The sequence below is a fragment of the Colius striatus genome, chromosome 1, assembly GCF_028858725.1.
Source record: "Colius striatus isolate bColStr4 chromosome 1, bColStr4.1.hap1, whole genome shotgun sequence".
In the NCBI taxonomy this organism is placed as follows: domain Eukaryota; kingdom Metazoa; phylum Chordata; class Aves; order Coliiformes; family Coliidae; genus Colius; species Colius striatus.
Window position 1 is genome coordinate 118,070,855 of NC_084759.1, and position 26,929 is coordinate 118,097,783.

The 26,929-nt window shown below is 45.1% G+C and overlaps 2 protein-coding genes across 7 annotated transcripts; both read right to left on the bottom strand.

Annotated features, from left to right (window-relative positions):
- Positions 1-302: 302 nt before the first annotated feature.
- Positions 303-17,158, bottom strand: CCDC181 (coiled-coil domain containing 181). 2 transcript variants are annotated; one of them, XM_062004756.1, is made up of 6 exons: positions 17,074-17,158; positions 6,634-6,794; positions 5,313-6,290; positions 2,860-3,006; positions 1,676-1,830; positions 303-1,065 (listed from the first exon to the last, which is right to left on the bottom strand). In XM_062004756.1, the coding sequence occupies exons 2-6, from the start codon at positions 6,769-6,771 to the stop codon at positions 903-905; spliced, it is 1,581 nt and encodes a 526-aa protein (XP_061860740.1). In that variant the 5' UTR covers positions 6,772-6,794; positions 17,074-17,158; the 3' UTR covers positions 303-902. The 2 variants fall into 2 exon arrangements, with proteins under 2 accessions (XP_061860740.1, XP_061860748.1); XM_062004764.1 differs by lacking the exon at positions 17,074-17,158 and adding an exon at positions 8,447-8,502.
- Positions 6,746-26,929, bottom strand: SLC19A2 (solute carrier family 19 member 2). Of its 5 annotated transcripts, none has more exons than XM_062004796.1 (7): positions 26,540-26,929; positions 25,845-26,450; positions 22,073-22,295; positions 18,090-18,282; positions 17,477-17,618; positions 17,074-17,242; positions 6,746-6,794 (listed from the first exon to the last, which is right to left on the bottom strand). In XM_062004796.1, the coding sequence occupies exons 1-6, from the start codon at positions 26,720-26,722 to the stop codon at positions 17,117-17,119; spliced, it is 1,473 nt and encodes a 490-aa protein (XP_061860780.1). In that variant the 5' UTR covers positions 26,723-26,929; the 3' UTR covers positions 6,746-6,794; positions 17,074-17,116. The 5 variants fall into 5 exon arrangements, with proteins under 5 accessions (XP_061860780.1, XP_061860772.1, XP_061860763.1 ...); XM_062004788.1 differs by lacking the exon at positions 6,746-6,794 and adding an exon at positions 14,722-14,958; XM_062004779.1 differs by lacking the exon at positions 6,746-6,794 and adding an exon at positions 14,722-16,598.

The window sequence follows — 26,929 nt, forward strand, 5'->3', positions numbered from 1 at the left end:
ACAAATGGGCTTTGCATCTACCACACTTCTGCTGGTTGCAGTACTTCCAGAAAACATTTTGAGTGTGGAAAAAAATGTTATAACAAGACCAGCTACTGCAATGTGTTGGACACGTAGCAGGACGGAATGCTCCTCGTCCACTAAGTTTATGACTTCATGAGTGACCTCAGCATGTTCTCTGAGAAGAGCTGACAATTGAACTAGGTAAGGTGATATCATTTATTATAATTAATTTAGCAAACATGGACATACTGGTTTCCTTGTATACTTCCATTGTATTGGTAAAAGTCCTAAATCCAGAAACACAACCTTTTAATTCCACGTGATAGAAAGCTACTGGCTATGACTCACAGAAATACATTTTAAAAACTGTGGCATGTTTACATATACGTTAGCCTTCACTGACCACTCCCCCTGAACTGAAATAAAACAGCCCTCGGGTCTAGCCAGAATTAGCAGCTGGTCAACAGATCAAGAAGAAGTGGTACAAGCAACTGCATTTTCCAACAACATGACACCTCGTACAGTCTTCACCACAAGCAGCAGCGAACAACAATATTAATCCAGCAAAAATTCAATACTTTACGTAATAGCCTGCATCCAGGAATTCATGGTGGACTTGAGTATAAAGTGCCTTTTAAAGACAGGTATTTGCCACCCTTGTATATAGATCTCTCACTCATTTAAATTTGGTCAAACCAAGAAGATCCCTGAGTTACACATAAAAGCAGGCTTTTCAATAAAATTACAAATAAATAAAGTCATTGTCAGCAAAGGTAATTGTTAAACTTGCTTCAAAGCATTAAAAACACCACAAAAAAAAGTCAGTAGCTGTAAAGAGCAAAAGCTCAAGCCATAAAAAAGAGGGTTGCCACCACGAACCTTGTGGTTATATCAAATTTTCAACTGTAGTGGTCTGTGAAGCGAAAGGATTTGGGCTCTGAATTAATACAGTGGATGTTCTGCATCTGTTTGGCCCTTCTGGCTTCTAATCTAAGCTGCCTTGCTCTCTCTTTAGCAGCAAGCTCTTCTGCTCGTTTTTCTTCTCTCTTTCGTTTTAGCCATCTGTGGAGAGAGAGAGAGAGAGGACTAGAAGTACAGATGGTTGCAATTAAAAGTTTTCCATCATTCATGCAAAGCAGACTTGTCCTCGTTTAACACGTCACCTTGTCCTGGAGGATAAAGCTCGGTGTCATGGCTGAGCCAGTCTAAAGGCCTGACACTTCTAACCACAGGATGCACTACTTTTCCATCCCAGTTCTGCTGCTGCACCCACCCTTACTTCCCTCCTTTCATTGAGCTGATTCAACTCACGGACTTGAGGGAAAAAACCCCACATTTTTTTGGATTCACTTTCTGCCTGTTTCATGAACAGAATCAACCAAAGCCCACTCCAGAACACACAAAAAAAGGGGCAGGGGAGAAGGATCTCCCTTTTTCAGCAGGGGTAGTTCACTATTTCAGCTCAGGTTCTGACAATTTCACAACAATGAACAAACATCAAGGAACTGAAGTATTTTTGCTAGGGTGTAAGCTTATGATATTTTTCATATTCATGAAAAAAACCTCATCCACTAATAAGGACTTCAGCAGTAAAGATGTATCATAACTACAGTCTTAGGCTGATGGACTACAGACTTTTACAATATGATTCTCTGGGAATGACCCTACTCACTCTTTAAAGGCTCTGTTGCATTCCTCTGTTCTTGGAAAAAACGCAATTCCCTCAGCTTGGCGTCTCAAAATTTCTATCTGTTTTTCTTTCATATGTTCTTGATGCTTTTTTTTGAGCCATAACTTGAAGGCTTCTTCTGGATTCCTGCTCCTGTCCTATTAAAAAAAAAGAAAAAATATATTTAAAAATATATATAAAGTTATAGATAAGATAGATACATATATAAAGAAGAGGGGGGAATCTCATTAACATTTACAAATATCTAAAGGGTGGCTGTCAGGAGGTTGGAGCACCACTTTTTTCTGTTGAATCCAGAACAGGACAAGGGGTGATGGAGAGAAGCTGGAACACAAAATGATCCATTTAAATATAAGGAAAAACTATTTCACTGTTCAGGTGAAGGAGCCCTGGCACAGGCTGCCCAGGGAGGGTGTGCAGTCTCCTGCTCTGGAGGTTTTCAAGAGCTGCCTGAACGCATTCCTGTGTGACCTAATCAAGGTGAACCTGCTTTGGCAGGGGGGTTGGACTAAGTGATCTCTAATGGCCCCTTCCAACACCCACCATTCTGTGATTCTATTTTATTTACACACAAAGGACTTGTAATTAAATGACCTTTATATTAATCATGTTATATTCATTTTTTGAACTCTGCTGGCACCTCCCATCAAGGAACCACACATTGTAAGCAAACTAGGGCATATGCTAATCTGGCATGGCATATATCCATGAGCAAGCATTCAAAGTGGTATGTCTTAAAAAAATCTTGAATTTAGGTTTTTGAGCCCATCACTGCAAGGCAGAGAAAATTTACAACAGAGCATCTGAAGCTTCAGATTTTGGTCAGATCATGTGCATTAGCTGCCTGCCAACAAGTTCTGATGGTAAGGAATACACTTCAAAGGGTTTTCTGACTGCTTGATCACAGTGGGGTTCAATCAAGTGATCCTCTTGATGAAAAGGTTACAGCTATTACATGCATATATGCAGTTTCTACAACACAAGTCACCCTGCCAAGCAGAACAATCCTAAACACACAAGTCAATCCAGCTCTTCACTAAAAACACTGTGACAAAGCCATTTCCTAGCATGGTGAATTTTCATAGGCTTAGCTAAGAACAATTTGGTTTTCCTATTTAACAGTCCTATGTATTCCTATTCCCAGTCCTACATTAGGGAGACCTTACTTTGCTGTTCAAGTCTTCTAGCTCCTTTGCACGACGAATTCGCTTCTCTTCTTGCACTTGTTCTTTCTTCTTCTGTAACCAAGCCTTAAAAACCATTTCATTCTCTCTTCTCTTCTGTTCTTCTTGTTCCCTTTTCCTTTCTTCCTCCTTAAATGGAACAAAGAGTGAATAAACTTATAAGCTGCAAAGGCCTTCAATAGTCAATAAATATTAAGCTATTTGAGTTATATGAGAGAGACGTAAAAATACTGATGACACAGGAATACTCAGCAATTGCACTGTAGCTGATACTACCTCTAGGGAGAAACAAGTTTGAGCACTTCTGCGGTTCATGTTACATTCAGATACTTTCAGTCTGACCCCTTCTGCGATTACCTCCATTTCCATGATACATCTCAACTCACAGACATTTCAATAACCAACTGGTAATGACTTTTAAAGTCAAGCCTGCGCAACAGCTTTGACTGACAAAACCAGTTTAAACCGAGGAATTTTAAAAATGAATGCAGTTCTCAGGCTTAATGGATGACTAAACCCTAAAAGATATTGAATTACTTACGGACCACAGGCACCACCATATCAGAAAGAACTGTTTTTAATGGACGTGAAGTTTTAATAGATTCACTTAAGGAGTACTCATAGCTTATCACCTTTTTCAACTCCACAAATGAACTGATTTTTACAGAATTGAGAATCGTGGTTTTGATTATTGATGCCATTTTAGCTAACAGCAAGTACCTACAAGGAAAAGTTTTCAAACGATGCTTCAGAAAGCTGGCGAGGACATTTTGCCAGCTTTTGACTCCGTTTGGCACAAAATCAACAATCCCCACTCATTTCAACACTCGTAGAAATCTGTTCTTCCTACAAACAGATGATTTTCCTCCCACCTACACAAAACTTCCAGACTTTCCTCCAAATTTACAATTTGCCATTTACTAAAAGGAAAGAAACCCCACCAAAATGAAGCAGATGCATTAAATTAACGTCAAGAAATGTTTCATTCCTGTGAAATTCATCACAGAATGGAAGAACTCCATTCAAGAACAAAGAAACTAGGTAATACATTCTTACCTTCTCATAAGTCAGCAAACAGAGGAAGAGATTTAGCACACCCTGCTAGGAAAAGAACCTTCCTTGGCTGCACCACACTACCTTTTTATTTTAAATATGCAGAGTGTGGTGTCAAGAGATCGAGTCTCGTGTGTACAAAGAAAACACTTCAGTAACCCTTCACATCTCAGACCCCTTGTTACTGAACTAAGCCCAAGCAAACTTTTCAAATAAAGCAGGTTAGACCCACTGCCACAACTTTGAAGCTACTTAGCCAGCTTACTTAAGAACATCATGGCATGGAAAAAAAAAGGTAGATGCCTCATGCAACGTGCACATAAGTTACCTTTTTATGATTGAATCATCATGAAGCAAAGCAAACATCTACGTTTTAAAAGCTTTGGTAAAGATTTTTGACGTTCCTGTTACAGCTGTCATAGGCTGACAAATCATTTGTTTTTCTGAATAATAAATTCAGAAAGAATTAAAAGGGGATTTTTTTCCCAGTAAGATCCTGATTTGACTTTCTAAAATAGAATACTTCTTTTCTCTTAAATTACTGTCTTTTATAGATACATGAATAATAATCTTGGTACTGGGAATATTTTCTCTTTTTTGTCTTCTGTGTAGTACCCACATAAAACCAGATAAGAAGAAACAGTGCCAGTTAACAGAGAAAGGGTGAAAAAAAAATCAACTTTGCAATAAATTCTTTGAGAAAACTTACTGCAGCACTCATGCAAAACCTTTGCAGGAAAATGTATCCAGTTGTATTATCAGTTAGTGTGGCTTCACCTGCGTGCATGTTATGTGAGCAACAAGGCATGCCACTTGTAAAGCCAGCTACACCTTCCATACATATTGAACACCTCCCTCTCTGTTCATAGTTCTCACAGTCATTCTCCTGTGTAAATCTTATTTTACAACTGAACACTGGCCCGTATGATAAATGCCAGTTACCTACTTCATGAGCACCCAAACGTGCACCTGCATTACTGTGGGCACTGTTTACTTCCTGCCTTGCAGGGTAATCTGTGGAGATGTGATACCATGTGCTACGTTCCAGGGAACGGGGGGCCTGTAATGGAATCCAGGTAGAAAGAGAGTCAATAAGCAAATGCAGTAAGCACAATAAAGCAGAAGGCAGCCTATTTAGGAAGGATATATGAAACAAATACTTATTTTTCCTATGAGCAAGGTACACTCCTATGCCACTCTGTGTGGTGGTTTGTTTCCTTCTAAAGAAAGGACTTCTGAGACTCCAGAGAACTACTGTTATTATTGTTATTGCTGCTGCGTTTATCATGTAAAATCGGAGTACACACCCTGAACACATGGTTTCTGTGAAGCAGAGGAACAGAATAGTCGCTGTAATCTACTTGTTAACTCTAGATCTTTACCTCTTTCCTCAGTTTTTCCTTCCTTTGTTCTATTTGCTTCCTCAATTCTTTCTGTCTGGGAGAAAGACAGTAAGTGGAGCTCCTCACGGGCACATTTGCAGACTGTGCTCTCTGCGGAGCCTTCCGCTTTGCCAGACCTCTTGCAGCATTGACAGCAGAATTCGGACGACACCTGGGGTTAGACGGAGGCTTAGGGAAATACGCACACTCCTCTCCACCAGCAGAAAAAGAATGTGCTCCTGGTCTAACTGCAGGTACTTCCTTCATATGAGAGGCAGTGCCAAAAGGACCACAGTGTGAAGATTTTGGAGACATACGTTGAGTTTCAATATCAGTAAAAGAAACACTTATTGGGGGCAAAAAGCCCTGGCTTTCAATATCATGTAAACTTAAGAGTTCAAACTTCCCATCTTTTTCCACTAAGATTTTACCATCCTTCTTTTCCTCATCCTTGCCAGCATGTGGGGAAAGTGATGCACTTTCCTGCCCCATTTCATTAGAAATATGCAACTGAGATAGCCTATCTGAAACATCATCTCCTCTTGCAAGGTCGGTTTTACAAACTTCAGCATCTTCTAGAGGAGGAACTTCAAGATCCACCAACTTATCCTTAAATTTTAGTTTCCGTTCTCTGTTTTGATCCACAGGAGCCTGATTCTCCAGCAGTTTGTTGGCTTCTTCAATCTTTTCTAAGATATAACGTTTTATTTCTTCATCTTCCTCTTCATCCAGTTCCTGCAGGTTTTCCATCTTGGATTCTTGGATACAGCTTTCACTGTCAGTATCAGACACACTCTCCTCCTGGTTAATATCAGACCTGGATTCCAAACTTGCTTCATTGGAGAGTCTCACTTTCGCATCTACATCTGCCTCTGAAAGTTGACCTGGATTTTCTTCCATTTCCTCATTGTCTTCTTCAAAGTCACCTGCATCTTTAACAATTTGTGTATCAGTATCCTCTTCATTTTTTTCAGGATTCTACAAAAAAAACAAACAAACAAAAAACTAGTCTATTCCCCCAACAAAGAACAGTATCAGAGAGAAAAAAGACATAAAGATAAGAGCGGTACTAACTACCCTAATTCTAAACCAGATACATTCTTTTCAGTGAACATTGAATATTCTGTTCTAAGGCAGTTATAACCAAACTAACCAGTTCACTGAATTATTTTTTCACTATAATTCCAAATAACCTGCCTTGTCAAAATGCAGTGAATCTACCTACACGTTTCAAACCATACTGAATTCCGTGCTTATGATTCCGAACAATAGGCAATTTTGTCTTATTTAGAGGACAACTAGAACTGAATTTGACAAATACCTCTCTTTCACCATTGTCTTCTTTTTCTTCTTCATTAACTAGCCATTCGAGGTCTTTTTCAAAATCATCCTCATATTCTTCACTTTCTGTTAAATCATCCATATCTGCTGGATCTCCTTGGTCTTCCTTTTTATTCATTTTGCTGATGTCTTAGAATAATACTACAAAAAGCAGAGAGTAAAGAAAAAACGGTTTTAAAACTCTAGTGACACTCAGATACAGAATACTGATATCTCTTGTGGCACCCACAACGAACTTTTGAGCAGTATCAATACAACTGTGTTAGACAGAACCACAGTATCTCAGGACTAAGGATCACCAGTGGTTTATAAACATGAATGGGCTTGGCCTCTCCAGCTCCGCCTACCAGGGATGATTGAGGCAAAGCAAACCAAGGTGACCTACTCAATGTCTTGCAGTAAGCCTCTGACAGAGATAAAACTAGAATTCACTATCTCTTAGTCTGGTGCCTGGACAAAGCAGTAGCTATTTTATGTTTCTTAGAGGTACTGTGAACTTTAATTGCTCCCAGGTGGGATTTACATTGTTGTTTTCTATCTGCTTGGCTCTTTTGCCTTTAAAGAAATCTTAACACGTTTAAATTTACAATGCAAAAATACAGGATGCACAATTTCTAGAAGAGCCATGTCATGGCTTAAAGTAGATCAAATTACCAAAAAGCTTGTCATAATCATAGAATTGTTACGGTTCGAAAAGACCTTTAAGATCACAGAGTCCAACCACCCACCTCAAACTGCCAAGCCCATCACTAAACCATATCCCTCAGTATTTCATCTATGTGTCTTTTGAATATCTCCTGGGATGGTGACTCCACCACCTCCCTGGGCAGCCCCTTCCAATGCTTAATAACCCTCTCGGTGAAAAAATTCTCCTAATATCCAATCTAAACTTCCTTTGGCACAACTTGAGCCCATTTCCTTGTGGTAATGACATATTAAGACATTCCTTGATTGGATTTCTGAAACTTTCTGGTAGAGTAACTGAACATTTACAAGCTCTCTAACCATATCACTTCCACTAGCATAAGGGGCAAAGTTCCACAGGCACCAGCTGGAGAAGAATGCAGTTCTGGTTTGAATTTCTGAGGACAACAGTGGGAAATACTCATAAGCCAGCTAATCAGGCTAGAAATAGTCATATTAATGACAAAACTGAACATGAGCCACAGTAAGAACTAAATCTTCTAAACATTCTTTGGGCTGTGGAGCACACAGGTGCCAACGGCTCCTGAAGGAATGCTCAGATGCCAGTGACTGGGGCTCCTTACTGCCTGCCTGTCACCCCTTGTCTTGGTTGACTCTGTAGAAGGCATTTGTCTCCATCTAAAGACACAAAAGGGTTGAAGACATATGGAGAGACACATTAGCCTAGACAGCCGATTCTGCTCTTTTTAGAGCTTCAGCCACTCATCATTCCTCCCCTAATTTATTTTATTACTGTTTGCAAAAGCAACATAAAAGAGACACTGGTTATTCAAAAGCTCCCATTCTTCTTTGTGCCTTCTGCCATAGGCTGGAGTGATGCTTCTAAGGGTCTCCCTAGTAGGACAAATCTGTGTCATTTGCAACATACTAAAGATCACGATATCACCATTAGCATATGGCAACACAATATGGGATGCAAGAGCAAGCTCCGTCCCTGGATGGCCCTGGAAGAGCAAGACAGCTCTTGCTGTGTGACCATTTGGTCCTTCCAGACCAGAGGGGTTGCACCTGGACTTCCCTATCTATCTAAGCATTTTGTAGTCCATTTTGTAAAAAACTCATACACACAGAAGGAGGGGCTTAAATACCTTTAAACTTCTGGTTTAAATTCTGATGAGCATCTCTGAGTTTGAAGTTATTTATTCTCAGGAACATCAGCTCCATTTCTGAACATTCTGCATTCCACGCCTGACAAAAGCACTGCTCTTTTAAACTTCAAAATTTGGTCAAGATTTGTTTAAGAGATGTGCTCTTTTTGATGGGGTAGTTTTCTTCACAGTAGTTAGTACCAGGCTGTGTTTTGGATTTGTTCTGGAAACAATGTTGATAACACAGGTTTGTTTTAGTTACTGCTTAAAAGGGCCTGCATAGAGTCAAGGTCTTTTTTGCTCCTCACACCACCCCACCGGTGAGCAAGCTAGAAGTGCACAAAAAGCTGAGCAGGGACATAGCCTGGACAGATGACCCCAACTGATCAAAGAGATATTCCAGACCATATGACAACATGCTCAGCATATACAGCTGGGGGAAGAAGCAGGAATCAGGGAGGACACTCAGAGTGATGGTGTTTGTCTTCCTAAGTAACCACTACAGGTGATGGAGCCCTGCTTTCCTGGGGATGGCTCCAACACCTACCTGCCAATGGGAAACAGCAAATTAATTCCTTGTTTTGCTTTGCTTGCATGTGTGGCTTTTGCTTTATCTCAACCTATACCTTTCTCACTTTTGCCCTTCCAATTCTCTCTCCCCTCCCACTGTGGGGAGGAGTGAGCCAGGAGCTGTGTGATGCTTCATTTCTGGCTGCAGTTAAAGCACAACAAAAGGAAAGGATGGTAATAAAGCTGGGCACTTTTGTAGCAAACTTGTTTCTACAGAAATTTTATAAAAGCTCTTTTTGTTGTTGTTTGATCCGTATTTTGTTCAAGGCATTTTTTTTTCCCTTAATTCACTTTTTAGCCACCATGTGCCACAAGAATCACTCATCCACACTAGATCTCTCCAAGTTTAAATTCTCAAAGGTTCTTCAGACTGGTGCCTTGGCTTTCCACACCATGACTTATTTCCATCATATTTTTCCTACACCTCTACTCATAATACACATAACCATTTTTTTGCCAGGAAATGCCCCTTCATTCATGAATATCCTTGGTTTGGGTGGCAAAATGCACTTGGGTTCTTAATGAAAGTTACTTTGCTCTAGTACACACTAGCCACGAAAGAACTATTTAACTCTAGCATTACAGTGAGCAGATGCAAAAGCTACCTTGTGCCTTTAACATTCATGTAAGCCTGTAACACTCAACACAAATATTAAAGTCCAAAAGTGTTCAGAAAAACCTCAAGTCGTCATTTTCACCTGCTTCTACAATAATGGGGGTGGTGTGGGTGGGCGGCGATGTGTCTGCTGCGACTGAATCGTTCTGCAAAGCACCCCTCCATGGCTATACTAAAGCACAGGCTGGGCACAGTAACAAGAACAACAAAAAAGAGAAGCATAGCGTCGGGTCTGTTATTTTAGCCCTTTGTACCAATATATACATTTATACGGACTGCTGAACCCCAACCCAATGCCGTCATGGTGGGGGGCCGCCCAGCCCCGCGTCGGGCGCTCAGCGCCCGGCTCCGCATCTTAACTCGGACGGCTTCTGCTTACGAAGACCGGCGAACGCCGCTCCCCCGGGCGAACTGCCTGGCCGCGGCTACAGCCCACCCCCGCGGGCAGCCGGCGCAGCCCATCTCGCCGGGTCGCCCCGAGGGAAGAGCGGCCGCGCGAGGGCCGGCGGCGGCCTCCTGCGCCGGGGCCGCCCCGCGCCCACCCGGCAGGTGCAGCCGCCACGCCATTCGCCTCACCGGCACTCCCCACAAGAGCCGAGCCTATGCCCATGAATGCCGCCGCCAACTCTCCCTCAGCCTGGGGGATGAGGTGTCGCCGCCGAGGCCCGCCCCTTGCCCCCCTCCCCCCTCCCCGCCGGTGCGTCCGACGGCGTTGCCATGGCAGCAGCGGGGCCTGTTCTTCCCCCCCCCCCCCCCCCCCCCCGCTCCCCGCGCGCGCTCACCTTCCCGTAGCAACGGTCACGGCCGACGGCGGCCCCCGAGGGCCAAACTCTTCCGCACCTCGCCCGCACTTGCGTGGGGGTTGTTTTTCCGCCGCCGTCGCTGAGACAGCGGCGGGCGCGAGCGGACTCGCGAGGCGGCACCGTCCCGTCGCCATGGCGACGGCCCTCCGCGCCGTGCGGTCCTAACCCCTCCTCCTCCTCCCCGAGTTTTCACGTCTGAAGGCGCGTTTCTTTTAGCGTTAACACCGCCTCATGGCACGCTCCGAAGTTAACGCGACGCAGAACATGGAGCGGGGGGGCTGGGGACCCACGCCCGTGAGCGCCCAGAGAGGGGCGGCAGCGCGACGAGGGGCCTGTCCTTGCGCGGCTCAAAGCCCTTTGATGCTGTCAAATTACGCACTTATTTGTGAGCAGCCTGAGCGCCGGCAGTTTTTGGTCTTGTATTATTCATGCTCCCGCTGCTGCTGAGCCCTCTGATCAGACCAAAAACTAGCAGTGTCAAAATTTGAGCTTTTGTTAATATAGTGCCGCGTTTCCAAAGAGGCAGCTCTCTGCATTAATCTCACCTCTCTCCTAGAACTCTGAAATGGGAAGAAAAAAAACCCAAAAAACCGCAAAACAAACAAGAAAAACATCCTTAATAAATTCCTTTCTGGAAGAAAAGCCACCAAAATCCACCCCGAGTTACCTTCTAGGCTAGGGTTAGTGCTTCTCAGCAGAGCTGAGGTGGGGGAAGGTGGCATATTGCAGCCCCTTCTATGGAAGACCAAACAGCCCCACAGGTTGTGGTTGCTTTGCCCATGACTATCAGGCCTCACAACAAGCCACATGACCACCAGACCCACTGTGGAGCGCACTGAGGGCTCGCCTTGACACAGAAGCCCTTCTGTGAAATGCTGACTGGGGTGGCACAAGGCAGGAGCAGCCATTGCTGCAGCCTATCGAGGCGTTGCAGAGGGCAGGACTGCACCACCTAGCCTCAGAGAAGTAATAGTGGTATTTAAACAGCTAGCTAAACACATTGATAACTTCCAACAGGCTCCCAGTCCCAATAAGTGTAGCTGTTGGTGTTGCCACCACTTAGCACAGAGCCTCTGGCTTGACTCCGCCAGGTATGGTTCAACATGAGGCAGATACACCTGCTCATTAGAAAAAACAAATAAACGATTTCCAAACGTCAGCTCGTATCGCAGCCTCAGCTTCCACCCTCAGCACCAGCAAAAGGCTGAAGTTTAAACTTCTCAGTGTACAACATGCCTCCACCATCCCCTCAGTCTGGTGGAAGGCAAGCTCCCAGCAAGGGGAAGCAGCCCACAGTGCTAGCAGCCCTTCAGGATATCCAAGGCTTGTGCAGCCACATGAGCTGCTTCCCAGCAACATGTTTTAGAGGATGACTTTCTTCAGCCCTCCCACTAGCATGTGTGCCCAGGTCATGGCAGCATGGACCTCAGGGTGGAGGGACTGAGTCCTTGCTAGCAGCACTGACTTGGCTCTTGTCACACCATTCCCCACACAGTTTTCATTACACTGGCCCGGCAAAGTGAAGGATGACAGTCCTACACACACACCAGAAGGCCATACACCTCAGAGGGCAACATATCCCCTGCACTACAGGGTTAACGTTAATGAAAGAAAATACAGACAGAAAACAGACATGAATACATTTAGCCAAGGCATTGATAAGTCTCGGAGTAAGGCAGGTAGAGTTATCCTTTCACTCAAATGCATGCAGGATAGAAAAGCTAAACCGCTTCAAAGTGGAGTTCAAGAGGTCTCTGAAAACATCTGTCATTGTAGGTCACACAGTACAGGAAGAGGCTGGATTCCACATCCTTGGGGTTTCCTACACCATATGGTAAAAAACAGAAATGGGTTTTGACATTGTTTTCAGTATGTTGAAAGGGCTCCTTGGTATTTACCTGAGATAACACTCAGCTGCCTGCTTGGCAATGGTTCCTGCTGTACCTGGAAAAACATCAACCACTGACCTCACTCAGGGTTGCGTAGTTGAAGACAATATGCTGAACTTCTGATTTTCCACATTTCACAGACAGGTAGCTTTGATAAGTTCATAGCAGACAGATACAGAGAACTGGGCATGATATCAAAGCTTTTTGCTCTGCTTTTATCGTAAGACTACCCTTCATCACTACCCTTCATCTTACAAGCCAGTGCTTCCCCTTTCATTCACAAGAGGTATACTTTATTTGGCTAATTACATATCAGCATGATTTCAAGACAAAGATTAGACTCCATTGTTGGAAAATCAAGCGGTGATGCTTGATAACAATAATTTAACGATATCTTAAGGTCAGTCTAAATTCATGCACACATTCATTAACCCATATGCCGTTAAATTTAGGTTTTAGGATATTCCTGTCTGCAAGGGAGCTACCGAGCACAGCTATGAAAAAACATAACGGAAACAATGGCTGAGCAACGCAAGTCTCCAAGGACGTGCCCAGTCATGTTGGTTGTGCTCTTTTCCATGTCATTAATGCATCAGACACTGTGTTTAGTGAACATTGATTCATGCAGAGCGAGTACATTCAATAGAGCAAGGCTGGGTAACACCACCAGGACAACGTGAAAAAAACACCTTAACACCTTTTGTACATTGTCTAGGAAACAATTGACACTGTTAAGAGTTGCAGGAAACAGGGTCCAGAGCTCCCAGTCTCTTGCCCCTTCCATAATCCAAGTCCCTCTTTCCTTCCCAGTAGTTTGCTACAACCACACCTATAGAGAAGATGGAATCTGTTCCACCCAGAGCTCTTCCCTTTCCCTGAGAGCACTGACAAAGCAGCCAGCTGTTTCAGACATGCACGCAGCCACAGCAGGGTTGGGTGTAACCCTGCCCTGTTTTGGTGGGCTGCCACAGCCAGTGCTAGCCCAGGGGGACACCAGTGGGTGCTGCTCCTGAAACAGCAGCCTCCAACAGCCCTTACAATTCCTCACTTTTTGGACAGAAAAAGCCCAGTATCTGTTGTCTCCCCTAACGGTGATCTTAAAACCCAGGAACTACACCACATCCTAGCAGCATCATAGCAAGCCTGGTGAAGGCACAGATTCAGTGGTAACACTCACCTCCAGCAGCCCCCAGCACAGACCGGAACAAAGAAACAACCACAGCATCCCAAAGCAGACACCCCAGTCGTGTGTTCTATTTACCTCGTCTCTATCAAACCACACCGTTTGCTGTATTGCTAACGCAGGAATTCAGCTCCTTGACAGCAGCTTGGTGTCCCTTTTCAGATCTCTGAGCTGTACTTGGTGTGGCAGGATGCAATGGGAGGAGCAAGGGGGATTACCACAGTTCACGTGGACCTGCTTCACTCCCAGGCAAGAGCAGCCTCAGGGTTCTTGTCACAGAACCTTTCACATGAAACACTTGAATCCACTTTAAAAGGTAGTGCTATATCCCTGCGGGCTACTACTTACCTTCTTGTTGTATGCAAGCAGAGATTTTAATCCCTCACATTGTCAAGAAGCTCATTGCTGCATAGCTTACTCAGGCATTCACTCAGGGAAAGCAGATGGATGCAATTCAGAGCAAGCCTGACATGCTGACAATCCTATCAACTCTCCTGTCTCAGCAATAGGCTATCAAGGAAACACAAGAAAAGCCTCCCCTTAATCCCCAGACCATCCTTTTTGTGATCGTTGGTGGTGGGGAGAAGGCTTGTTGGGCTGCTACTCACAACTAAACTACATGAAATTAGCATCAGATATTCAGAAACCACTTTGCCCTCCAGCCCAGTTTCACAGAATCACAAGGGCTGGAAGGGACCTCAAAAGGTCATCTAGCCCAACCCCTCTACCAGAGCAGCAGCTCCTAGAGTAGGTCACACAGGAACTCATCCAGGTGGGTTTTGAATTAGATACAAGCTATCTCTTCAAGCAGCACACGAAAGGTCCTCCTGCACAGCAAACCTACACCTCCTTTCCCTTACAGTCACCCTCAGTAAGACTGTTGCATCCTGAGCAGAGTCACCCTGCAATGAGTCAGTGATCTTCTACCTCACGGGATCCATCTGCACCTCAACTGCTCAGCAATTAAAGATCCAGAATGCAAGACACTGGCACAGTTCTGCAAACCTACATGAATCAGCTAACAACTATTACCCCCTTGAAGACTTGTTTCTTTTTCGAGGCTTTGTCTTGTATTTTTTGCCTCTTTGTAACAAAGAAGCTCAGCAAAAGCTGCAACAGCAGCAGCAGGTGGATTCTAGCAAGGTATCAAAAGACAAGAACACCGACACCACAGAACATATCAGAATATTTTTATTTAACAAAAATAGCTGTCCAATTAGACACCAACAATGTCAACGTGTTCACAGAATTTCACAGGCAACAGTAACTCTGCATACAGCTCCAGCCAGGCTCTGTAGTACCTCCTCATCACCTCAGCAACAGCACAAAGATCCAGAACATCCAGGTGTGGCTTCATACATCATTAGGTCTGAAGACATATGCAGTGTAGCATGCCTCTCTATTGCAGTTGCCACAGTGTCATTACTTTGGCAGAAGGATCATCATTATAGCTGTAATTCATTAGTGTTTTGGTTTATTTTACTTGCTTTTCAATAATGGGGTTGTTCCCCATCAATGATCTGTCCTCTGTAGGAAAACCGTTATTAAAGCTGAGTTGCTTCTTTCGGCCAACTTGACACGAGTGCCGTATACCCACTCCTCGTGCCCTGCTGCAACTGCCATCAGACCAAGGAATTGGTAGATGGATACGCACTTACTATGGATATGCACCTACTCCCTTTCCCAGGACAGCTCATCAGGTAGCATTTCATGGCTTCAGATTTATATTTAAGAAAACCACAAAAAAAGAGAGTAAAGAAAGGATTATATACATTGGTGGCTTCAAGTTTCCATTTCAGGATCAGGCAGTTGAGTTTACATGTCTAAAGGCCAGTACAGTTGAGCCCTTCTTGAGGGGGTTGTTTTAGGAGGCAGGCTGCAAACACAGAGAAGCTTTGGGGAGTGGGTTCCCCTGAGCAGCTGGCATGGAAGGGCTCCCCAGACCCCAGGCAGCACATCCCAAACATGTATCACTCATACATTCTGTCATTCACCTTGTGCAGTAAAGGCTGAGGCTCACAGAAGTGATGAGAGAGGCTGTACCCAGCCCAGGTGGGGGAGAAACATCTCCCCAGCCCCAACATTGTAAAGTCTCCATGGCACTAAAAGGAAGCAATAAACTAAAGCTACTTTTTCAGGCTCTGACTGGAAAAAGGTCTAACCAGCACACAGAGAAGGTATGGAGGGAAGCACACCAAGTTGCATCTTCTCCCTTGCCAGTTCTCCTGTACGCTTAAACTCATCACAACCTGCACATCAACAGGGACAGTCTGTTGGCTATTTCCACAAGATACTACAGATACCTGTTGCTGTGCTGGTCATGGTGCCCAAGTACCGAGGTGCCTAAGCCCAAGACAACTTTGTGCAACTCGTTCCCAGTGCTTGAAGCAATTTGGAAAGAATAAATTACTTTTAAAAAACCAGGTTTGAGGCACATCCCAAATTGCTTAGACTGGACAAAATAAAACATCTGCCCACCACAAACATTCACTGTCCTGCTTAGGTGCAAAGAAGAGGTAGAACTAGTGGACAGAGACCCATTAGAAGACTACAAGCATTTTAAAATAAGGGGAAAAACTGTTGGCATTTTTGAAAGCCTCAGGCAGTCATGCTACCAACTACCATAACTGAAGGTGTTTATTTAGTTACCAGAGTCACAATTCTTCAACGTCACAAAGAGCAGCTTAAAAAATCTTTCTTCTCCAGTGCTATACTACCATCCAACACCCCACTGAAATAGGAGAGCCCTCAGGGTTGACTCCTGTAATCGCAGCAATTGTTAGCCATAAAGAATAACGGTAAAGATGTCCAAGGGTCCTTGGAATTAGCATTTTGTCAACTTAAATTCCTTTTAAAGTTCCCCTCCAGCTTTACTGTCCCTTGGGCACAGGCCTTCCCAGCAGAAGTAGTACTGCTCATAGCCAATTCACCAGTGTCACAAGTTGCCCCAGGACACAGTCAAGTTTTTGGGGAAGCACCATGATCAGCTGTGGTAAAAGTCTGGCAGCAGGAGTGACAGACAGGAACAGCAGAAAGAGTACACGCAACTCAAGGCAGCACGTGCATATGCAGAAACGTGAGTGTATTAGTCCTGAAAACAGAGCATCCAGCATTACAAGGAAGCCACAGTGAGAGCCACACTGCAGAGCACAGGCCTAAGGCCACCTCCTGCCCCAGGCCTGGGGCTCTCCACAGAGACAGAGGTCTGTTCGTGTGCTCTCACTTGTGCCTTGCAGCAGTACCTCAGTGACAGAGACAGTAACAGTTGACTGGACAGTCATGAAGCTGCCTTTTCAATAGCAGCCTCCAGACGCACAGCCTTGGACTAAAACCTCCCAAGGCTGTAATTCTTTGAGAAATCTTACTGTTCTCTGCTGCACATCACATATATGCAACAGAAGAACAAAAGGCATTTTAGAAAGAAGCTATTTGTTCTTACTTATGTAAGAGCTCATACATTTACCTTCTAAAATGTGCTACTAATATAGTATAAATATGGATCAAATACTATTAAGGTGACTGCCTTGGGAAGAAAAGGCAGAGAGAAGAAAAAAAAAACCACAGACCTATATCTTCAGATGTAGCCACCAAGAGTCTTTGCTTGGTGCACTATTGGCTTTCAGGAGATCTGCTTTGCGTCTGCTCTTGTCTTCTGTAAGCTCTCACAATACTGTATATGCCACTTCCCAAGAACACCAGCGAGATGGCCGCAAAATAAGAGGCATAAATCATGAACTGCAGAGAAGGGGAAAGAAAATTTTGAAAGTAATCATTAAACCAAGCAGTTACCAAATTTGTAAGAAGGTTCATACATGAGCCCCCTTCCCCTTCTAAAATACTAGGAATCTGTGATTATTTCTCTGTCAAACCCTTTGACTCAGGTAGCTGAGAAGCTTTACAGCTCTGTGTACCTTCCTCCCTCCCTCCCTCCCTCCCTCCCATCAGTAAACCTAAGAGAGTCTATCATACCTGGGTGAAGATGTCTAACCCAAGACCACTGGCATCCACAACAATCACAGTGAGCAGAGTTTGAAGTGCTAAGGCAATGAAAGTATTGACCCCAAACACCAGGGCGTACCGTTCCACACTGAGATTTGTAGCTATCTGAAACCTGGAAAGAAAGGGATGACCACAAACGTAAGGACAGAAGGGAAAAAAAAGAGCAAGGGGACACAAAAAATAGGAGTATCTCTGGACAGGAAGACCACGCAACACAATAGCTGCATTTGCCACAACTAAATTAGCTTGCACTGATAATGTACTTTTCTAAATAGGATTGTGACAGACTAGTATAGAAACTAGAAGAGACTCAAAAACACCTGTAAAAAGCTTAAAGAAAACCCCAAAACAAACTATTTTGGGAGCTCTTTGGGCTTCGGTCTTTCTGAAGCAGCCCTCCTGTCTGATGTAGCTAAAGGATCTTGGCTAGCAGAGAAGATACAAGGTGCTCTGATCCCAGAGAGCTGTTGGCATTCTCAGCGTGTCAGCCTACTGCAGTATGGTCCATAACCTCCTGCATCCTTCGAACCAAACTCCTTTTGCAGTTCCCAGCTTCAGCAATGTGAATTAAAAAGGTACTCACGTTGCTATCGTGATGAGCAGCATGTAGATAATTCTGAAGACAACGTAGGATGCATAGCACACCCAGATGTTACGAACAGTGTCCATGATATATACAGCAGCAGCAATAAGAAAGGAGAACAGGGCAAGTGCTACTTCACCCCACATGGCCCAAGACGTTTTTATGTGACCCACAACAAACACTGCAACAGCTCCTGCAAAGGGAAAGGGAAGCACAACTGTTAGTAATTGCAATTGGAATAATTTGGAGACTGTGTATTAGACGCTGTACAAGCCCTAGTAGCCAAACACGATAGAAGTGCAGGACGCTAATGCACACACCTTGGCAGCTCTCCTCCCTGACCTCTACCTCATCTGGAACACTGCTGTCAGCTCCCACTTGCTTTTACAGGAACACATACACACACAAAAAGTATGTCAATGCTGACTGCCTCTGAAGTCTCCCCTCTGGCTTCAGAAGCTCAACAGCCCCAGGACTCAGGTCACTGGCATTCAGCTCTTTGTGCCTCACTGTAAGCAGCATTGTCAATTGGGCTACAGAGCAATGCAAACCCTGCTTCTCAAAAGCACCGAGCCAACTGTTTTGTGGGGCTTCAGTGGAGGGAGGAAGGAAGATGACACTACCTACTTTGATGAACAGCTGTTAGAGCTCTCTCCCAGGAGGCAGAAAAAACCTACATATACCATCATCTTCATGCTGGGCTGTAAGATTAAGAGCAGGAGTCCAAATCCACATCTACTGGGATGCAGCCTAATCACAAGCTACAATCACACCCTGGTGATTGTGCAAGAACGATCCTTTACAATCAGAACCAGTTTGTAACTCCTAGCTGTACTTTTTGAAGGGAGGGTAGAGCGAAAAGACCGATCACAAGACGGAAAGTGTGCGATATTTCACACAACTCAAGGAGCAGGTGTGTTTCACACACTACCATAGTTGTAACTACACGAAGTCCAGATACATATTAGATTACAAGAAAATTCTCATTTGAAATAGGCCTTGTTCTGCAAACAAGCTAAACAGCAATGAACAGCACAACGATGCTGGTGTACACAGCAAACTAGACAAACAGCATACTGACAAAGGGAGGTTTACTGGACATCTCTGAAACACAGGATTGTGTTCAGCATTTGACCACTGCACAAAAGTGCTACAATGCAGCATCTAAGCTGCCCTTGTAGCCCTTAGCTGGCCTGCTATCTTAGAAATCCTTCAAGCACATGAAGGCTCCTTGTGTATAAGTCTGCAGCCCTGTCAGACCTCACATCAATCTTGCAGACTAGTGAAGAAGATGGCCACGCCAAGGGAAAGGAATTTATTTCCACCCACTAAACCTTCTTCCTAGGGCCTGCTGTGACACTACTTGACTGACATTTTGCTCTTACAAAGTCTGTCTTCCTCAGTAGCAAAACATTGAGATGCACAAAGAAGCTATGTCCTAGAGCCTTCTTTCTACTATCTCAGCAATTCTGACACTAGGAATAAGCATCACTCTCTGGGATCTCATGGCAACTCACAAAGTTGTACTACCCTGTGTCTCAAGGCTCTATCAGCCTGACACCTAATTTCAAGAAGATACACAGTCGGTGTTCTGCAACTAGACACCCACAGTTGATCCAGTGGTTTTGCAACCCAATCTGATGAAGGATTGCCACATTCCCAACAAGGGGCAGGGATCCAGCTTAACAGTCAGTTGACCTTACTGAAGGGAATACTATTTATCTTGCCCAGGACAGGAAGCTGACAGCCACATGAGTTGCCACACCAACTTAAATGCCTCTGCAGGGCAGCACAGGTACTGGCAGGAATGGCAACAGCATTGTACACAAAGGCTGCCAACCGTTGCTCATGATTGAGCACAGAATGACTACGAGACATGAACATGGCAAACCATATCTGGGATGCACTAGGAAAGGGAGAAGAACAAACAGTATGTTCTTCTGCAATGGAATCTCCTTCCGTGGAAGTCTTGAAGACCCACCTGGACATGTTCCTATGCAACCTGATACTTCTGCATGGGGCTTGGACTAGATCTCTAAAGGTCCCTTCCAACCCCTACCATTCTATGATTCTATGATAAGTCTGAGGTCTCACTGAGTAAAGCTGAGTGCTCTCAGTGCTCTGTGTTCAGTTACTCAGTGCTCTGGTCATCCACCTTCAAAAAGAATGCAATTCAAACCAAGTTTGCTGCAAAGAGGGGCTTGTAAGATGACAAAAGTGAACAAAGAGTTTAACTTTGCCAAAGAACAACTAGACAAACTCGGCTTGAGCAAAGATTTAGTGCTACCTTGGCATGACTTCAGAGATAAACAAACTGCTCAGTAATAGATTCAAACTGGAAATCAGAAGAAGTTAGAGCATTTGCACTAGTGTCTAGGAAGTCAGGTCACTGTCTGCTCATCCTTATCAGGTCCCTTCCAGTCCTCTTAAACACTTCAAGCTTTTAGTTAAGATTATTACTTCACTAAGCTTCACTTGTTCCAAGCAATGAATATGAGTTAACAAGAAGGATTTTTTTGTTCTGTCTTTTGAGTAGTTCAGGGACACTAGCTAATTTGCTTTCAAGACAGCAAAAACCAAAATGATTCAACCATTTATAAAACTTATAACTGAGAAAAAAAAAAAAGAGTAAAAAGGTTAATCTAAAATTTTCAGGTTTAAATCAGTTTAGTACCAACCATCTTTCTTCCAATAGGTCGATTGTTCACAGGCATTTAAAAAAACTAAAAGGACCTTCATATCAAATATATTAATAATGAAGTTTGAAGAATACGCCTTTCTTAAAAATCTTGCAATCTGCTGATACTTGGCCAAGCTATGAATCTTCTTGCCTTTGATGTCGATTTTTCCTCTTCCTGGGACCAAAGCAAGATGGCAGAGGAAGACAAACCAATCATGAAATAAGAGCCACAGCAACATGTGAGAGTGGTGGAACAGTGTATGACTGCATACTATTGAAGTGCAGGTTTAGCACATCAAAGACAATTTAATAGCCAAAGCCTTCAGAATCAAGTTGCTAATAGTTTCAAACCCAACAATGGGTGGTAGACCAGCTTTTAGAATTATAAACTAGTCACAGCTTCCCACTGAAGTCCAAGAGGTGGCTCAGTATGGCCAAGAAAGTACTAAGCCTTCCTTGTTTGTGTACCTTGGTCTCTTCTGCCCCCAAGCAGGTGACGTCAACAACAGATGGTAGAATCACAGAATGTTAAGGGTTAGAAGGGACCTTGAAAGACCATCTAGTCCAACCCCCCTGGCAGAGCAGGACCACCTAGAGTAGGTCACACAGGAACTCATCCAGGTGAGTTTTGAATGTCTCCAGAGAAAGAGAGTCCATCAAAGAAAAGGAACATACTGCACAACACCTAGAAAGCCTCTGGAAGGGTTTGCTATATTAAAAAAGGTATTATCCTAGTTATGGTAAAGGATTACTATTAAGCAACTTAATAAACAAATGTTTGTGTTGACTGACCTGCCTGTCCCTTTCAAGTCAAGCAGCTTCTTTCATCTTAAATAGTTTTTATGCTTCACGGTGCTGAGGTGACTAAACGTGGCCCACTGCATGCTGCGTGTGTACAGGGGACCTTCATATGTTCCCTACACTGACAGAGAACAAAACAATAAACCCATGGGACCCTCAGTCTGACTTTGAGTGGTTAAAACAAGCATAAAGCCACGGGCCTAGTGACTGCCAAGAGCACAGAGTCAGTCACATACCTGAAGCCTTCTGCTGAATATTTCAGAGTGAGGATTGACTTGGGAGGCTCCTTTAAACACTCATGTACTGCATTACAAGAATTGGGCTGCGTGCAGCAACTACCTCATCACTGAGCACTGTACCTGTGCGTGGCACGGAAGACTCACTCTGAATGCTGGGACTGCCTCTCCCCCATGCTTGGGGCAACACAAGCTGCTCTCAAAGGTGACCTTGAGAGACACGTGGTATTTCTCACTGCAGAGCGGGAGCTATGCCAGCAGCTTACCTAGCAGCGTTGAGGCTGCCTCCACAGCACCATTGTAGATCTCTGTGCTATGAGAAGGCAGCACCATCTCCCACAGGCCCTGAGCGTAGTTGATGACCTGGAAGTAGCCGCAGGTGGACAGTGCCCACCACACGGACCAGCAGAGCATGGTTCGGGAGGAGTAGCACTGCAGGAAGTCCTGCCAGAGATCTTTGAGCACCTTTACGATGTCTACTTTCTGCTCCTGCAGAGAATGGAAAAAGAATAGGAAAGATGTGTTAGTCTTTGTTCTTAAATACTTCACACTGATCCAACAATATTGTCTCTTTCAAGTGGCCTGGTGAGTGGCAGTACCACTCTAGGACACAAGCCTCCATAGAGCTACGAATAAAAAGCTTCCCCATCCTGTGGTCCCAGCAGTTGGTCTCTGCCCTAACCAGGGCCATCTCCTTACATGCAGGGGAAAGGTTCAGTGCAGGCACACCTTGATCTCTGGCCCTCTCAAGCAGACAGCAGTGACCATGAGGTGTTAGAAGTACTACATCAGTAACTGAAGGGTACCAGAGATGAGGCAAGAGAATAGGACACAACATCCACTTTGACAAGACAGAATCAAAAGCCAGTCATTCAAATCATGAAGACAAAAAGCATCACTGACACCTGAACCCTTATTAATATTCTCCTAAATGCGGTGTCCTGGTTTGAGCCAGGATAGAGTTAATTCCCGTGAGGAACCAGGAAAGGGCACAGCCTGAACAGCTGACCCAGGCTGGCCAGCAGGTATTCGATACCATCCTAACCGTCATGCCCAGGGTACAGGTGGGGGCTGGCCGGAATAAGCTCTTGCTCCGGAATAAGCTCTTCCGCGGGGGCGCGGGCTCTCGGTCGCCGGTCGGGGGCGGTCGCTTACGTCGGGTCCCGGGTGGTGAGCAACGGTATCACTCACCAGTTTTCTTTGTAATATTCCCTTGTCTTTGTTATAGTTGTTACTCTTCAATTTCCCCAGTAAACTGTTCTTATTTCAACTTTCGCGGGCTCTTTTACTTTTTTCCCTCCCTCTCCGATCCCCTCCGCATTCCGTCGAGAGGGGGAGGGGGAGGAGTCGCAATTTTCTTCCCCTTTGCTCCGGCTGGGCAAAATCACGACATGCGGTCACACAGAGAACGCGAAAGCCACCAGATAAGTGTATTTCCCCACAAATAAGGCAATTTTCTTTAGTACTAGCATCCAGGACTATAAATACTCAAAAGACACAATCTCATTAACCCTGCTAATATTCTCCAGTGCTCTGACTGAGAAAGCAAGAGATGTTGCCTGAGGATGCAAAGAGAAACAGAAGCTACTTCCACCAGATAGTGCTATTGCAAATGGTAGCTCTCACGTATGAGTGCTCTGACAAACGGCATGAGATAAAAATGAAGCCCTCCCCTCCAAATCTTTCTAGAAAAAGCATCAAAGAGGGCAGACATATGAAGTGGTTTTAGAAAAAAAAAAAAAAAAAGCAACTAGATCAGTTCTACCAGCAAGGAATGACTACAAACAAAAATGGCTTTTTACTTGCAGCCTGCCACAGTCCTGTTCTTAACCACTTCATGCCAACAGCAGCAGAGGAAATGAGCACAACTGTATTTTGTAGACAGAGCTGCTGATTCCATTTGCTGCAAAACCATGCAAATGGTCTTTGTAGACAGGGAAGACCCTTCTTGTGTTGGTAGCTACTTCACGTGGGACTGGGCAGAGCCTCCAACCTAGCATCTCTGCCCCCTCTGAACTTGCTATTCCCTCCAGGGAAATATACAGCACTGTCACAGGGCTGAGCAGCTCATTGTGCTGTTGCACACTCAGTTTCAGAGCAGTTTCCAGACAGTTGCAGCAACTTTGGGCTCTTGGTAGTACGCCATTTCCCTGGGGAAACTGCACAGTGTCTGCTTGGGAAATTCTATTCTCTATGAGCAGTAAGACTCATTTCAAGGTGTTTCTACTAAAAGCTCCAAAGACTATATCCTGACTATCCTTAACTTCCTCTTTTCCACCTCTCAAAGTGTCACTGATTTCTAAGCATCTTCATTAACACCACATAGTCCCGTTGGTGCTTTGCCATGGGCAAAACACTTACTCTGCATGTGGACATCATTCCTCTAGAGGCCAACAGAGAAACCTGGGAAGCAGCTCATGGCCCTGAGACTTCAGCAATGTAACTCCCACACAGAAGGTTTCACACAAAGCTCAAACACAGGGCACGAGAAAACCAGGGAAGGGAACTGTCACATACACTGCAAAAACAGAGCACGTGCCTCATAAGTTGGAAAAATGCATCCTCCTTCCCACCACCCAGCAGTGCTTCTTCAGCACAGTTATTCATGCAGCCATCCATTTCTGTCCGTGAAGCATGGTTGCAGTTACCACATTAAGGATGATTATCATCACACACCAATACTTCTCAGCTTTTATCACCTGCTATAATTGAACTCTGGCAAGTTACGCAAGTGTATTAGCTCCTTTATTAAAATTATCCCCATTAGTTTGGAACCACCCTGGTAAGATAAACAAAAGAGATGGATAAGCTATATTAATACCTTATAGTTATTATCCACACAGAATTTGTCTTACTTAATATCCTTCAGCATGTGAGTATAACATGATTAATAATACTTTTGCTCGCACAAGATCATGCTAGATGTGGCAGGATTAAGTCTCTGGAATGTTAATACCTTTTAATTCCCAGCTGTAGCTGAAAGAAGCCGAAAGCAGACCTGGATGCTGCCTCTCTCGACCCATCTAACTGGGACTTGACAAGTGAAATACCCATAAGAGCCATGTTTACCTTGTGGCCTGTTGTCAGAAAGAGCATAGCCTCCTCCTGATGGAGGAGCAAGGCTGACCCCTGACAAGTGCATTGCCTTCCCCTGCTGTGACAGGCTCTCCAGATGCATGCAGTAGCTATGCCGGGCAGCATGGCACAGGCCTACCCAGCAGGCAGCTCCACGCATACACACACATTGTCAGGCCTCAAAGCTGGAGGCTACTTGCTTGTGACCTAGCAGGTGATCCAACACATGCCACCACCAAACAAGGGCGCCTGGCACACTTGTTAGAGGTTATGTAGCCCACAAAAGACACCAGCTGGGGCACTACTTTGGTGCTCTCCTGGGCTGCATTAAGCTGTTGTTACGCAGGGATCCCTCCTGCAATTTATCTGTATTCTGTCCATCCATATCTAATCAACATCAGTCTGTAAGTGCTCTCAAGGACTACTGCGCTTTCCTTCATGGATCAGTTTCCTTCCAGGAGCATAAAACCCAGTTACTACATAGCTTATTAGTGCCCAACATTCACAACAGTTGAAGTAACAAGTGTTTTCAAAACGCAAGCGAGTGCAAGAATTGCCTCATCTTTGCAAGTCATGGGACGTATGCAAAAGTACACACAGAATTTGAACTAACACTCAACTTTCAGTGCCCCAGAGATGCCCCTTGCTTTGTGTTATTTGATAACAATTTGATGCCCAGAGAATTTTAATCACAGCCATGTGAGACAAGAAAAACAACTTCAGAAAAACTAAGGAGTAGCCTGTCATGCTGAATCAGCAAAAGGAAGCTGTAAATAAATTTTCCTCTGCTATAGATAAGGAAGTAGAATAAGCAATGGGACGCTTTTTTATTGTTGGATATTACATCTCTGATGCTGTATACATATATGCACATATTGCTTCATACATGTATACACATAAGCATGTATGGCAACCACATCAGCATCACATCTTGTACTTATGCAAGCCTAGGGCACAACTCACCGGTTTCTCCACTGAAGGACTCTGCCCGTTTAAGGGAACTTTCGTCTCATCCTCCCAGCCAGCTGCCCTCTGCACGCTGGGATGATCTTGGACAGCCGATCCATTTTTGCAGTCCATGACCTTCATTTCCCAACTCAGCTGCTGACTCGAGGCGTGGTGAAAGAAAAGGCTTTTTTGTGGCATCGGCAGGAACCACGCCGTGCCAAAGGCAATGGATATGCTGGTTAAGGAGATAACATTCAAGCTGAAGAGGGACCATCCTGCCACAGACACAAGGACCTGTCCAGAGACCGAACCCACTGTGTAGCCCACCAAGGTGGCACTTCGGCAGTAGCTGGTGACCTTCTGGTATAGGTTGATATCGACGACACTGTAGATGTAGGAGTAATAGGCAATGTCGGTGGCCGTGCCCATCCCGTAGAAGAACTCCAGTAACTGGACAGCCCGCAGTCCCTGGGCGTACAGCAGCATGAACCAGGTGACGATGAGGCTCAGGCCCTGCAACAGCACCACGGGCTTGTATCGCAGGTAGTCCGTGGCCAGGAACACCGGGAACAGCAGTGCCAGGTAGGAGTAAGTCCATACCGGGTAAATCTCGTTGAATACCTAGGGGAGAAAGAACGCGGCGGTAAGCCTCAGCACGCATGTGCCGCACGGCCAGACACGCGGGCGCGAGCTGCTCTCGGTGGCGGTACCTGGCTCTCGGAGAGACTCTTGTGCGGGTCCAGCAGGTAGCGGGTGAGGAACGGCTCCGACGGCCGCACGCTGCAGAAGAAGCCGTAGGCGCACAACAGCGCCGTGGGCAGCGCCCAGCAGCAGCCGCCGCCGCCAGCCCGTGCGGAGCGCCGCGCCGGCCGGTCCCCCCGTGGCCCCGCCATACCAGGCAGGGGCACAGGCCGGCGCCAGGCCGGGCCACTGGAGCGGCTGGGGACGGCCGCGAGCCGCTCTCAACTCACCTCCCGCCGCCGCCACCTCCCCAAAGGCACCTCTGGCCGGCCACCCGCCGCCCTGATCTTCAACGCCATTCGCCGGTGCGCGGGAGGCGGGGCCGCTCTCTGCCCTCTGATTAAGCGGAACCTCCTCGC

Excerpts from the sequence above, each read along its gene's own strand:
- CCDC181 (XM_062004756.1), bottom strand. The coding sequence starts at position 6,771 with ATGAATAAAAAGGAAGACCAAGGAGATCCAGCAGATATGGATGATTTA. Across the intron at positions 6,291-6,633 it reads AAGACAATGGTGAAAGAGAG|AATCCTGAAAAAAATGAAGA; the intron begins GTATTTGTCAAA and ends TTTTTTTTGTAG. Across the intron at positions 1,831-2,859 it reads TAGAAGACTTGAACAGCAAA|GACAGGAGCAGGAATCCAGA; the intron begins GTAAGGTCTCCC and ends TTTTTTTAATAG.
- SLC19A2 (XM_062004796.1), bottom strand. The coding sequence starts at position 26,722 with ATGGCGGGGCCACGGGGGGACCGGCCGGCGCGGCGCTCCGCACGGGCT. Across the intron at positions 26,451-26,539 it reads AGAGTCTCTCCGAGAGCCAG|GTATTCAACGAGATTTACCC; the intron begins GTACCGCCACCG and ends TTTCTCCCCTAG. Across the intron at positions 22,296-25,844 it reads GTCCTTCAGTGGAGAAACCG|GAGCAGAAAGTAGACATCGT; the intron begins GTGAGTTGTGCC and ends CATTCTCTGCAG.